This window comes from Jaculus jaculus, chromosome 2 (assembly GCF_020740685.1).
Source record: "Jaculus jaculus isolate mJacJac1 chromosome 2, mJacJac1.mat.Y.cur, whole genome shotgun sequence".
NCBI classification, from domain to species: Eukaryota; Metazoa; Chordata; class Mammalia; order Rodentia; family Dipodidae; genus Jaculus; species Jaculus jaculus.
The window spans coordinates 73,834,544-73,847,878 of record NC_059103.1 but is presented as its reverse complement, the minus strand read 5'-3'; the positions used below and the strand labels follow the sequence as shown (position 1 = coordinate 73,847,878).

General features: G+C 41.8%; 1 protein-coding gene across 1 annotated transcript; it reads right to left on the bottom strand.

Annotated features, from left to right (window-relative positions):
* Positions 1-12,344: 12,344 nt before the first annotated feature.
* LOC123458778 (cyclin-dependent kinase 2-associated protein 1-like) lies at positions 12,345-13,008 on the bottom strand. Its single transcript, XM_045144114.1, has one exon. It carries the CDS (start codon positions 13,006-13,008, stop codon positions 12,661-12,663), a length of 348 nt encoding a protein of 115 aa, XP_045000049.1. The 3' UTR covers positions 12,345-12,660.
* Positions 13,009-13,335: the final 327 nt, after the last annotated feature.

Genomic DNA, 13,335 nt, shown 5'->3' with positions numbered 1-13,335 from the left:
CTATATATCCCTCAACTGATGAGTGGATAATGAAGATATGGCACATTTATACAATGGAGTTCTACTTAGTGGTAAAGAAAAATGAAGTTATGAAATTTGCAGGAAAATGGATGGTTCTGGAAAGGATTATACTAAGTGAGGTAACCCCAGCCCAGAAAGCCAAATGTCACATGTTGTCTCTCATATGTTGATCCTAGCTACAGGTGATTGTACTTCTGTGTGAGTAGGAAGAAAACTCAGTAGCAAAGGCCAGTGAAGCAGAAAAGAGATATAAGGGGATGAGAAAGAAGGGAGGGGGGGGTACTCAATAGGATGGTATTATATATATGTAAGTAGAAGAATAGATTAATGGGGGTGAAAAGGCCCAAGTGAGGTCAGGCGAAGAGATTGATAAAGGAAAGGTGAAGGGAGTGCTAATAAAAATCTAAGAGGATATAAATAAATCATATTGAAACCTACTCTTTTGGACAATGGAACACTCAGAAGCCATAGATTGTTACTAGAAAATTTTCAGTGCCAGGAATGGGATACCTTCCAGTGAGTTGCTGTCCATGGAAGTTCCTGATGCTCCCAAAACTTTACAGGCCATTGCCAAGGCCCCATGTTTCCCACCAGGAGTATAAGACCCTATTGATGAAGACTCCACATACTTGGTCTGCAAGGCCACTGAGAAATTCTGCTGGAACTGAGCTGAGCTCCTCCATGTAGACTAGCTGACAGAAAGCTAGAAGAAGCCATTCTACATGCAGCTTCAATTGGAGAGAGAGAAATCACCAGTGATGATACTCAACAGTGGACACTGCAAGCCTTATATTTGGCCAGCCAGGCCAAATCATCCAATGGGTACAATAGTGGCACATCTGTCATGGTGGAAACCATCTGTCCTCTAATTGGACTGGAGGCCTGCCCCATGGGGGCGAATATATCCCTGATACTGAAAACCTAAATCAGGGGTAGTCATGAGCCCTGGGGTGTAACATCTGCTGCTGTGTAGCTAAATGTATATACTATGCTTATCAAACTGCCCAGTAAGCACTTCTCTTAATGTTCATACCCATATATTAATGCTACTCTCACTTTTGGTAGAGAATCTTCTCCTTTCAGATGGCAGTACCTTGGGATGACTCAGAAGGCATCATGGTGCTGGGAAGAAGTGATAGAGGAATGCTCATGACTGCAATATCTCTATCACACCTTCCAAGGCTCAGTGTCTTTTGCAGAAGAGGTGGCAGAAAGAATGTAAGAGCCATAGGAAGGGTAGGACTCCTTACAATGTGCTCCTCCAGGCAGAAAATGGGCTGGATATCCATGACCTCATAATGCCTGATACTACCAACACAGTATCATCATAATTGGAGGAAAAGATGATGACATCAAAATAAAAGAGAGACTCATTGAAAGGGGGAGGGGATATAATGGAGAATGGAGTTTCAAAGGGGAAAGTGGGGGAGGGAGGGTATTACCATGCGATATTGTTTACAGTCATGGAAGTTGTTAATTAAAAAATAAATTAATTAAAAAAAATCTACAAAGCTGATTGAATGATTAGAACTTCATGATTGTGGAGAGATGTAATGTTGAAGATCCAGAGCCAAATTACTACCTTTAGGACCCTTAATTGCCATTCATTATCTAACTCTGTGTCTGAGCTAACATCCTTGTGAGTATCAGGTAAAACTTTTGGAATGTATCAGTTTAGCAGACAACTAGCTGTCACCAACAATAAGTTGAGAATGTTATCAGAGAACAAGACCACCTATAATGGAGTTTTCCCTGCTTTGCTAAAACCTGCTTACCTGATGTCCCTACCAGTGTTTTTTGGGAAATGTCTTACTTCATGACTTACTTTTGTTCCACGACTATAAAAGCTCATATCATTCTTTCATGCTGAAGCATGTTATTTGGAACAACCTGAATTCCCCAAAGAAGTAACACTTTTCCAGTAGGCTCCACCTCCTAAAGGTTCTACCACCTTTAAGCAGCACCAATCTCAGGACCAAGCCTTCAACATATGGGCCTTTGGGGCACATTACAGATCCAAACTATAGCATCCTCCCATTTTTTGGTATGTTATCATAGCACTGGACATAGAGACTACCTTTATGATCATAGGATGCACTAAAATATTGTGATGTGTAAAAATCCCATCATAAAGGTAGATTTTTACAACATTGAGGCCAAAGACTTCTTTATATAAATGTAAAACATCATCATAAATCAACCCAAAAAGTGGGAGAAAAATTACAACTCAACATAGGAAATGTATTCAGGAATGGGTAAAATTATAAAACTTTTGGATATTCACCCAATGACATTATGGTGGTTCATCTCTGGCTGTCAAATCAACAGGATTTAGAATTTCCATGAAGAAATAATCTCTTGGCATGTCTGTGGTAGTTTGAATAGATGTCCCCCAATAGATTCAGTAATTTTTTTTTTTCCCCGAAGGTAGGGTCTCACTCAGGTCCAGGCTGACCTGGAATTAACTGTGTCATCTCAGGGTGGCCTTGAACTCATGGCAATCCTCCTACCTCTGCCTCCCGAGTGCTGGGATTAAAGGTGTGCGCCACCACGCCTGGCCCAGATTCAGTAATTTTATTAAAGCATCTTGGATTTCCAACTACCTGGCTGGAGGAGGTGTACATGTGGCGGTAGATTTGGAGTTCTAGTCTACAGATATGCAAAGTGCTTTGGCTTTGCTTGGGGTTCCTGGAATGTGCTTCTTGCTTTTGGTGGCTTTTCTCTCAGCTTGGTTCTGTGAAAGGGAAGCCAACTTCTGCCATTATGGAACTTCCCCTGGATCTGTAATCTTCAAATAAATTTCCTTCCTGCATAACTGTGCCTGGTTTGCTGCCTGGTTTGGAAGTTCATCTCAGTGTATTGAGGCTGTCAGTTAAAATGTCTGTTAGGGATTTTCTAGATTAGGACCCACCCTGTGGGTGGTACCATTGCATGAGCTGGAATCCTGGACCAAATAAAAGGTTAAAAGCTATCTAAGCAGCAACATTCATCGCCTCTGCTTCCTCACTGTGGACTGAATGTGACTAGCTCCCATCCTTCTGCTGACATGCCTTCCACACCATGTTTGACTATAACCTGGAACTGTAAACTGACTGGAATAAACCCTTCCTCCCCTAAACTGATTTTTGTAAGGTATTTTGTCTCAGCAAGCAGAAGGTAGCTGACATATGTATTAAATAGAAATTAAAATAAAACAAAGCAAAAGCATAAAAATTGAGGTATGTATATATGGCAAAGGTAAATCTTAAATATAATATAAAACCAAAAATCCAGCTTGAAGAAAATGTATACTTTGATACTTAGTTAAAGTTTAAAAACATGTCATGTCTACTTCAGTAAACATCAAACATTGCCTCTTGCATGCCTAGTTCCCTTCGTAATGACTAAATTGGTTTTTACAACACTTGCATATAACTTTCTGGTGTGCATTATGACAGGGGTTAAAGGGCAAACTTATTGCTAGGTCAATTTCCATGGAGGCCTGGCCTGACCTCAGGACCCAGAAGGACATATCTCCTTGGCCATCCAGTAGTAGATCTCAGGTGCAATGTCCATATTACCTTGTGGGTCCTGAGTCTCATGCTACGCCCGGAAGCCTGCCTATTTGAAGGAAGATGTTGATGTATGTTTTAGAATTTATAAACACTATTTTGTATAAACACCATTTTTCAATAGGAGTCACAGGAAATTGGGTCTAAAATGGAGTGAAATGAAACTAAATTTGTGAAGGAAATTGCACTGACTGTGGACATTAGAAGTTAATGCTTGCTGAGATCACCCTGAATTCTTATTTTTAAATGCTGGGCATATGCACAAGTTTTTTTGAAATGTCATCTGCTAAAGAAAAAACAAAATCAGGGAACTTTTTTCTTGGGAGCTTTTTTATAAAACAATAAAGAGTATTTCATCACACAGAGAATTTGCAGGCAAGACATGAAGTGGTGGGTGGAGGCCGGGAAGTCCTCTGTGGAGCTTTATTTGACTCTGCTTTGTGGGTGGTTGGTTAGCTGGTAATGAATGCAGAACTCATGGAGAAGTTTATCATTTGTTTTCCCCAGTTCTGTCACTAGGAGGAGTACATGCCCAGCGTGTCCTTGTTTGCTAAATACTCATTCTAGAATCATATTTTTAAGGTTTAAGTTGGACAGATCCTAGTTCCCATCCCTGAATGATGATTTTATTTTAGCATGTTTTTGTTTGCTATGAGAACAAATCAAGTTATAATGAGGAATGTGCTGAAATAACAGAAGCTGCACAACTCAGGCCAGCCATACTGTTTTTTGATGGAAATGACTGAAAACAAGTTAATATTAACAATTTCAGATGCCACCAGTGCATCTGTTCCCCACATCTGGGCTATTTTTGCATCTTTTATTGGGAATGTTTGGAACTAGTAGAGAAATGTAGATGTGTTAGACACTGGTTTCAAAATATGATGTAGGTGAAGCATACCTTATTTTGATCAACCACTTCACTCTTGTAATTTACACATTTTGGGAGGAATTTTTTAAAAACTGAGTTTATCAAATCAGGTATCTTTTCCCTATGTGTATATCATCTTTGCTCAGGTCTTAAAAATAGAGAAAGTAAACCTTTTTTTCTTAGGGTGTTAAAATTACTTTCATTAATGTTCATATGTGATTTAAAACTCAAATATTATTTTCCAGCTTACTATGAAGAAACAAAGTGCATGATTCAATAAGACTCAACCAGCGATACTTTTTGGATTTCAAGGACTTTTTTTTTTAGTTATGTACACAGTGTATACAGTCATGTCGGTGTCATCATTAGCCTCCTTCCTATCCTCCCCCCTGTGCAGGGCCCCTCCTCATTGGGGAACATGGGTTGTGCATTGTGGGGCAGCCATCAGTTATGGGTAAGGGGCAATGTCTCTGTGCATAATTTCCCAACACATGGCTCTAACATTCTTTTTTTTTTTTTTAGTTTAGTAAAATTCTGTATATTTTTTTATTAATTAGTTTTGTATTCAGCAAATACAGTTAGTTTGGTGCCATTATTAGGCTCATCCGTGACCCTTCCCTTCCCTTGGCCCTTCCTTGTTGAGGTATATGGGTCATGCATTGTGGAGTTAGCCCACAGTTATGGGTAAGATAAATATCTCTGCATATCATGACCCAACATGTGGCTCCGACATTCTTTGCACCCCCTCTTCCGCAAAATTTCCCTGAGCCATGTTGGGTTCTTTTGTGGTCTGCTTCCGTGATGAGGTGTTGGGGGCCTCTGGGTCTCTGGTTCTCTGATTTGGTAGGAATTGATTTTTCTCTGTGTTGATCTCCTTCACCCTTGTGCTGGTATCTGGTTCACCAGGAAAAGAGAGCACCCTTGCTTATTTTGCCAATTTTTCTTGGTTTCAGCCAGAGCCCTTTTGAGGTGTGATGGGGTGGCTCTTTCCTCAGGATTTACATCTATCTGAAAAAGAGAAGCCGATTCTCCAATGGAGAGTAAGTTAGCACCAGGACAAATGAGATAACCCTTACTTTTTAAATAGAGAATTTAATAGGTGTAGGCCCTCTTGTAGCCCATGAATGGTGGTAGCTTGATAATGGAGAGAGGGATTATGTTTGGATATGGTTCTGACTTGTTTCCCAGCTCCAGCTCTGGGTCCTGTACCACTGAGGGGATCAGTTAGCCAAATCAAAAGCAGTTGGTTCCCCACCATGGCTGTGTGCCACTATTGCACTTGTGTGGGCATCACAACAGGTTATTTGCTGCTAAGTAGGTTAGACCATGAGTTGCTTGGACAGGTATTGGTCATTTTCCCCCAGTCGCCCATGTAGCACCTTCTGGCACTAGACATGCTGACTATCTGGGGATTGACTCTCTTCCAACTTCCAGCCATGCCATTCCATTTTATGTGTCAACCACATAAGGTGTCTTCAGCAGTACGGTCTTACCACTAACCTTTGTGGGTCATCAAGTACTCTGACAGAAATCTGTCTTTCTTGTAGGGCTCTCTGATCAAAAGCTCATTTTGGATGATAGCCACATGCTGGTACTGGGAGTTACAGGTCAGTGTCCACTAAAGAAAGGAGGATAAAGATAACTAATATATAAGAGTTAGAGAGAGAGAGAGAGAGAGAGAGAGAGAGAGAGAGAGAGAGAGAGAGAGAAGCTGTAGAAGATTAGGGTTAGTCTTCCTCATACCCTCTAGTGTCTTGTGGTTCAGGTGTTCCCTCTAAGGGCCTGGTGAAGGTTCAGCCATTTGGTCTGCCTTTTAGGAAATAGAGTTTTATGGTACCATTGCTGCTTGTGTCTAGATTTGTGTTTTCTACCCCATCCGTTGCCCTCCCCTTCCTGCCCACCCATCCTATTGTCTAGTCCACGTGATGTTTGCTGGGTATGTAAGGTATCTTGGGTAGATTCAGTTTAGGTGCTGTAGATGTGTGAGACTATGTGGCAATTTTTTTTTCTGTGATTGGGTAAATTCACTGAGAATGACCTGTTCCAGGTCAAACCAATTTTCCTCAAATTTCATTGTGTCATTTGTTTCTTACCACTGTACAGAATTCCCTTGTGTAGATATACCACATCTTAGTTATCCATTCTTCTAGTGATGAACATCTGGGTTGATTCCAGCTCTTAGCTATTACAAATTGAGCTGCTACAAACATGGTTTGTTCTCTGGCCTGTGACTCTAACATTCTTTCTGTACCCTCTTCTGCGAATTTCCCTGAACTGTTTTGGGTTCATTTTAGATCTGCTTCAGTGATGAGGTCTTGGTAGCCTTTGTATCTCTGGATATCTGGCTTGGTAGGAGTTGGGTGTTCTCTGTGTCTATCTCCTTCACCCTTGTTCTGGTACCAGGTTCACCAAGAAAGCAGCACTCTTGCTTATTATGAGAGAGAGAGAGAGAGGGGGGGGGGGGAGAAAGTTGTAGGCTGAAATAGTTATTGAGCTATGAAATGACATCAGGGCTAGATGTTACTGAAGACTGGTTAGAGGATTCAGCAACCTGGCCAGTCTCCATTTGTTGTATAGTAAATTCCTCCACATTGAAAGCAGTAAACAACCATTGCCAGCTTTTATCAAAAGCAGATGGGACCACTCATGAGAGACTTTTGGGCCTGTTTACATTTTCCCATAGAAGGAAGGGTGTAGGGAGGGTCATCAGACCCCCAACCTGAGACCTCAGGCATCCCTGTGCCAGCTGTATGCAATAATGCATGAGGTCTTGTGGTCCCAGGGGAAGATAGACTATATCGAGGGTGAAAGATCAGTGGCCAAGGGGCCCACTGAAGTGCTGCTTTGGGGTCTCCATGCTCTCTAAGTCTTCACCCCAAGACTGTGGGAAGAGCATCTGTGGGGATAATTCTGACACAGTGAGCTTCACTTAAGCAGCCATGGGGAGGCTGTCATCCAGGCTGAGATGAGACTTCTTTAGTGGTGCAGCTACTTTGGGGACTCCACACTCCTGTAAGCAACTCATCACCCTGCTCTGTAAGTAACCCCAGTAAACTTACTGGTTCACCAAACTGGTACAAGTGTAATTGTACTTTGTTTCTCATATGAGACCCATTCTAAAGTGAAACCATGTGTCATGTTTCTCTCTAGGGAATGTATTTTCTGAGACACCATCTCAGAAGCAGGAATGATTAATTGGAAGGTCGGGGGAACTCCTATGTTATATCAGATATCTTTTATTTTTGAGTAATAGGCTGAGTATATACCCTCAGAAGAGAATGTAGGAATCTGTCTTTTAAGAGTAAAAGTGTACCCTGCCGGTTTGTCTGGACAGAGCTGGGGATCTGTCTTTTCCTTATTCTACTAAATAATATTCTCTGATAAAACTTGCACATTCAAGTACATTCTGGGACTTTCTCTCCATGCATCCATTTAGTGTCTGGCAAGGCTTTATTATGTATTTTGGTATAAACATTATTAATGTACACAGTGACAGAAGAGACATATTAATGTGTTTCTGACGATAGTTTTGAAAAAAAAAACCAAGCAAATTTTTGAGAATCTGTATGTTTCTGATAAAGAAAGAATCTTATCTTCTTGGATTGTGAATGTTATCATATTAGTCAGTTTTCCATTGCAATAATGTAATGCCTGAGATCATCAATTTATAAGGAGAAAAGCATTTACTTTGGCTCACAGTTTTTGAGGTTCTATACTGTACATAGCCAGGCACACTCATTGCTTTTTGGCCTTCAGTAAGGGTGCCAGATGGCAATGGTAGGAAGTGAGTGATAGACCAGGAAGCAAAGAGAGGGAGAGGAAGAGACCAAGCCCCATGCACTCCTTCCAGGGGATGCCCTTATGACCTAAGTAAATCCTGAAAATCACTCATCATGAAGATTTCAACCCTTCCCAATGCATGACCCACATGTGCTTGGGGGAGGGGTATTCAAGATCCAAACTAGAGCAAATTCATAGTTGGTAAGGGCAAATCAGATGTGCAAAGGCCAGAGCTGATCTGATGCCTGGAGGACAATCAAGGGTCTTTTCTAAAGTTAGAGTAGGAAATAGGGCTTTAAGGTAAGAGGACCATGACACAACTCATCACCAGGGACACTGGCCTGTTTTATGTTTAGTTACTTTGTCCTTCAAATGTGCCTTAGGTCCAGTGCAGTCTCCTTTCCCCTTGCCTTCTGTATGCTTAGGTGTTAATACTGCAAGCAGAGAGACGGCTCTGGTCAAGGTTGTCCCTAGTATCTACATAATGTTTTGCTTTTAGTGTGAGCTCTGAAATGCTCTGTTCCAGGCCTTATTGAAAATCTGACTTGCAGTGGACTCTAATAGTCATGTCCTTTACCTTGCTTTTTATTTCTTTGTATAACGATACATTAGAAAATGCATACTTTGGAATAGAAATGTTTCTGCTATGTTTTAAGTCTATACTTATATAGACTACCAGCTTTCCTGAGTTTGGAAAGATAGACTCCTCTTCATTTTCCCCATTAACCTTATGAAAGGAGCAGACAGAAATGTCATCATCTCACTTCAGATGACCTAGCCAGGTTTGAGACAAAGCCCTGAATGAGTCTAGAGCTTGACGCTGGGTGCAGATTGGCAAATGGTAGTTCTGCCATAATAGTAATGAAGCCACTAGACTTTTGTGGTGGTAGGAATATAAAATATACCCCACAGCATCATGTGTTTGTGATTGTGCTTCATGCTTACTCCCAAATTACTCCCCAGGATTTGGGAGGCGGAATCTTGCTACAGGAGGTGTGTGACTGTTAGCAATTCTTGGTATTTTACATTTCTAGTTCAGTCCCTGCTTGCCAGGGCTTAGAAGCTCACTCTCTCCCTTTCCTTCTGCTGATGTGGAGGTGTGACAACTCACTGACTATTCCTGATATGCTTTCCCTGCCATGATTAAACTCCTCCAAAATTGTAAGGTAGAAAGAGCCCTTTCCTCACATAAATTGCCTCTGGCCTGGCGTTTTGTCCCAGCAATGAGAAGATAACCATGTGAATGTATAATGTTCTTGTGGGATGAATCACAAGTCAGAGAGGCGGAGTTAGTAATGTTTTAGAATTATTAACAAGATTGTGTATACATAAATGCAAACATCTATACATTTCTTCCTGAGAAGTCATTTATGCCTCTCATCTGAAGTCTAAACATGTCGAAGCCTTTTATTAGTATCTTATAAACCTGAATATGTCCCACTGTTCTGAAATACCTTTCCAGCTTTCTCTTATATTAATATTTACTTGTTTGAGATTCTTATTTCATATAAAGTAATTCCCACTGTTAATTTTTTGTGTGTGCTGCCATTTCTTAGAAAGCTTGTAGCACCTTCTGGCCCAGCTAATTCTACTATAGGTCATATTCTTGGTGGACTTAGCCTTCCAACATTTCTGTCTTGTAGTAGTGCATGTGGGATGCATCTACCCATGTACTGGTAAATATTTATGCCACTTCTACCTTTTGGTTATTGTGGATAATGTTGCTGTGAACATGTGTAAAACAAATATTTCTTTGAATGCCTGCTTTCATTTTTTTTTTAGCATATCTGAATTGCAATATTAAAGTACATCCCTTAAAGGGTGTAGGCTATGCACATTTGGATCATCCATGGAACTAAACTCCTGGGTAGTAAAAACTCTTTATTACTGCTCTTTTACCTTCATCTTTTTACTTTTTGGAAGCATATTTTTGTATTTCTAGTTACCAAAATACTCTTTCTGATCTCTTGTGGGTCTATTCAATCACAATGATGTCATCTGAGGTTAGTTGGATGACATAGCCCAAACAAGAGTTAGACATGCACATAGATCACATTCCTACTCCAACTGTGACCTCCCTGCTTTGATTTTTCTTTTGGCTTCTTGACATTGTGAGTAATGAAAAAATGTGTTTCAAAAATGTAATGAATATTTGAGCACTGAAGACTTCCACTTCAAGTCCTCAAAAGTTACCTTGGAATATGGCGTGGTCTGTTTTGAGGCTGTGGTATAGAAATTGAATATACCTGAGCAACCAGTATACAGCTTTCTTTTTACATGTTGATGAATAAATATTTTAGGGAAAAACATTAGACATCATTAATTCATATAAAGTTGGTTTGTCTGCTCCATCTTCCTTTTGACAGCATTTTATCTTTTTATGTGAGAGGTGTAAAGAGGCCTAGAAAGACCAGCTGAGCATTGGTTACCAGATATTGTCCCCTGTGGTGGTTTAATTCAGGTGTCCCCCATAAACTTAGGTGTTTTGAATGCTAGGTTCTCAGCTGATGGAACTGTGGGAATTAACACTTCCTGGAGGCAGTGTATAGTAGGCGGCGGGCTTATAGGTATTATAGCTAGTGTCCCCTTGCCAATGTTTGGCACACTCTCCTGTTGCTATTGTCCACTTTATGTTAGCCAAAGGGTGATTTTCCCTCACTGCTCATTCTATCATTTCCCTCTGCCATCATACAGCTTCCCCTCGAGTCTATAAGCCAAAATAAACCCTGTTATTCCCAACAGCTGCTCTTGGTCAGGTGATTTCTCCAGCAATGAGAACCTGTCTACAACAGTAAAGTTGGTACTGAGAGTGGGGTCATTTGCAGCTGTGTGGCTTTGGAGCTGATTTTCAAGAAGAATGTGGAAGGATTTGAAACCTTGGCTTAAGAGGCACCTTGCAGTGCTGTAAATACAACTTGATAGAGAATTCTGGTCAGAGTTGTAAGACCTGAATGCAGTAAGAACCATGGACTATGAGGTTTGGCTGGTGAGGGTGAGAGAGAGCTTTGCTTGGACTGGGCTAGCAATTTGTGTAGGCTTGTTGCCATGCCTGTTTCCTGAGATCTTATGCAGGGTTGCATTGCATGGACTGGTGTGAGCTGAGGCATATGGCACAGAAAAAATGAAATATTTGGGTGAAATTGCTGCCCATCCAGCTGCAATTGAGAGATTACAACCATAAGATTGGGCCAGCTGACCTGCACTGGGGAAACAGGAAGAATGTAGACTCTTTTGAAGGGGCCTGAATGCCCAAGAAGTGTCCTGTTCTTCCAAGTCTGCTTTATCCCCCCACCCCCGGATTAACAAATTGGCACCCTACCTGGTAATGTGGAGTATAAGAAATGCAGGAAAGAGAGGGTCATTGAGTTTGCAATATGGTCTTGTGGTTTGGAAATAGCCATCAGCAGTGTGAAGCAGGTTTGCTGGATGTTTGCATGGAGACCTGGTGGATCCATGAACATGGATCATGGGTTGCAGTGAAGACCCAGTGGAGATGCCAGAATCACAAGATGGCTGTTAAGGATTTCTGCTGGACCTGGATGAAGTTTTCCAAGAGTGTGAGTAGCCTAGCTGGAGTGGCAAAATTGCAAGTCCAGAGACTTGTTGCTAGTTAGAATTATCAGACTTGGAGATTTGTCATTGACCAGAGTTTTTGGACTTGGTGTTACAGAGCTTGCTTTCCCTGGTTGTTTTAAATCTTGTATTGGTTGGATATCTCTTTGCTATGCCCAATGCCATCTTTTTTTTTTTTTTAATGAAAATAAGCTTTATTACATCAAGTAATAAATACATCCAAAGATGCAAACAATTTTAGTCACTTTTCTTCCAGATGTTTTGATCAACTTACAATAAACATAGAACTGAAATCTACACTCTTAGTATGAAAATGTTCAGGGTGCATGTTAGGTTTGGTAGATTGCTCTTTCTTCGTATTTATAACTTGTGCATCTTTAAGATGGACTTCAAAGCACTCAGTCATGCAAATGCTTAAGCAAAGCTCTGTTGAGCAGGATCTACGGTGTGGCAGGTGAGCCAGCTAGGAGTGAAGCGCTGTCAGTGTGCACTAGGAGTCCTCAGAGTCAGACAAGCTTATGAAAAGGAGCAGACCAATTCAGGTGATGCAAATGTGCTCAAAAGAAGGTTAAAGGGAGACACTGGCTTTAGGACAGTTTGCTGTAAAGTAATGTCACATGCCTCTTTAAGTCAATGCTAAAAATAATAAAATTTAAAAAAACTTGGGTCATCCTAACGACTTAAAATGCAAATTTTACTGCAAAATCTTTTCCCAATCTTTGAGGGTGTAGGTATAGAGCTTAGTGAACCATGGTAGAAAAAACTAAACGGTTACCATTTTGAAAACAAAGTTTTGTCTCAACAGGAGAGATGAACTGTAACCTCCCATCTTGTAGAAAGACAGGACCTTCAGATCTAATGAGACTAGGATCTGGCATTGCGTCCTGTCTCAGCCAAGCACTCCCGAACCAGCCCTCGGGCATGGATGATGCCTCGTTTGAGCCGCTCCATGGCGCTCTTGCTCCCTGCATATGTGGGTCTGATCTCCTTTCCCAGTTCTTCAATGATGGCCAGCAGCTCGGCATATTTGCTCTGAGGCACCTGGCTGTTCCCGGTTCCCTGGGTATAGCCTAACGATGGTGGCCCATAGTCACTCAACAGCTGACGGTACTGAGAGGATGTCGCCATGCTAGTGGAAGGCGAGTGAACACTTCCTGCGGCGTTGAGGGCGGCGGCGGGCATGTGCGCGGTCAGGTTCGGCTTGTAAGACATCCATCCCCCCGAGCGGCGGGCGCGCCGGGCGCAGACGGGCCAGGCCGCGAGGGCGGCGGCGGCGAGGACGGGCGGCGGCGCGTCGGGCCCCGCGTCCCCGGGCCCGTCCGAGCGCTGGCCGAGCGCCCGCGCACTTTTTGTTGTTGACGGCTCGGGCCGCACCGGCAAATATGGCCGTCCAATGCCATCTTTTGAATGTTTATTCTGTGCCATTATGGATTTTTTGGGGGGGAGTTTTGTTTGGTATTATGGCTTAGTTAAAAGGCCTTGGATTATGGGGATGCTTGAACATCATTAGGATTAATTAAAAACATTGGGACTGTTAAA

Bases quoted from the DNA above. Each gene is read 5' to 3' on its own strand.
- LOC123458778 (XM_045144114.1), bottom strand. From the start codon at position 13,008: ATGTCTTACAAGCCGAACCTGACCGCGCACATGCCCGCCGCCGCCCTC.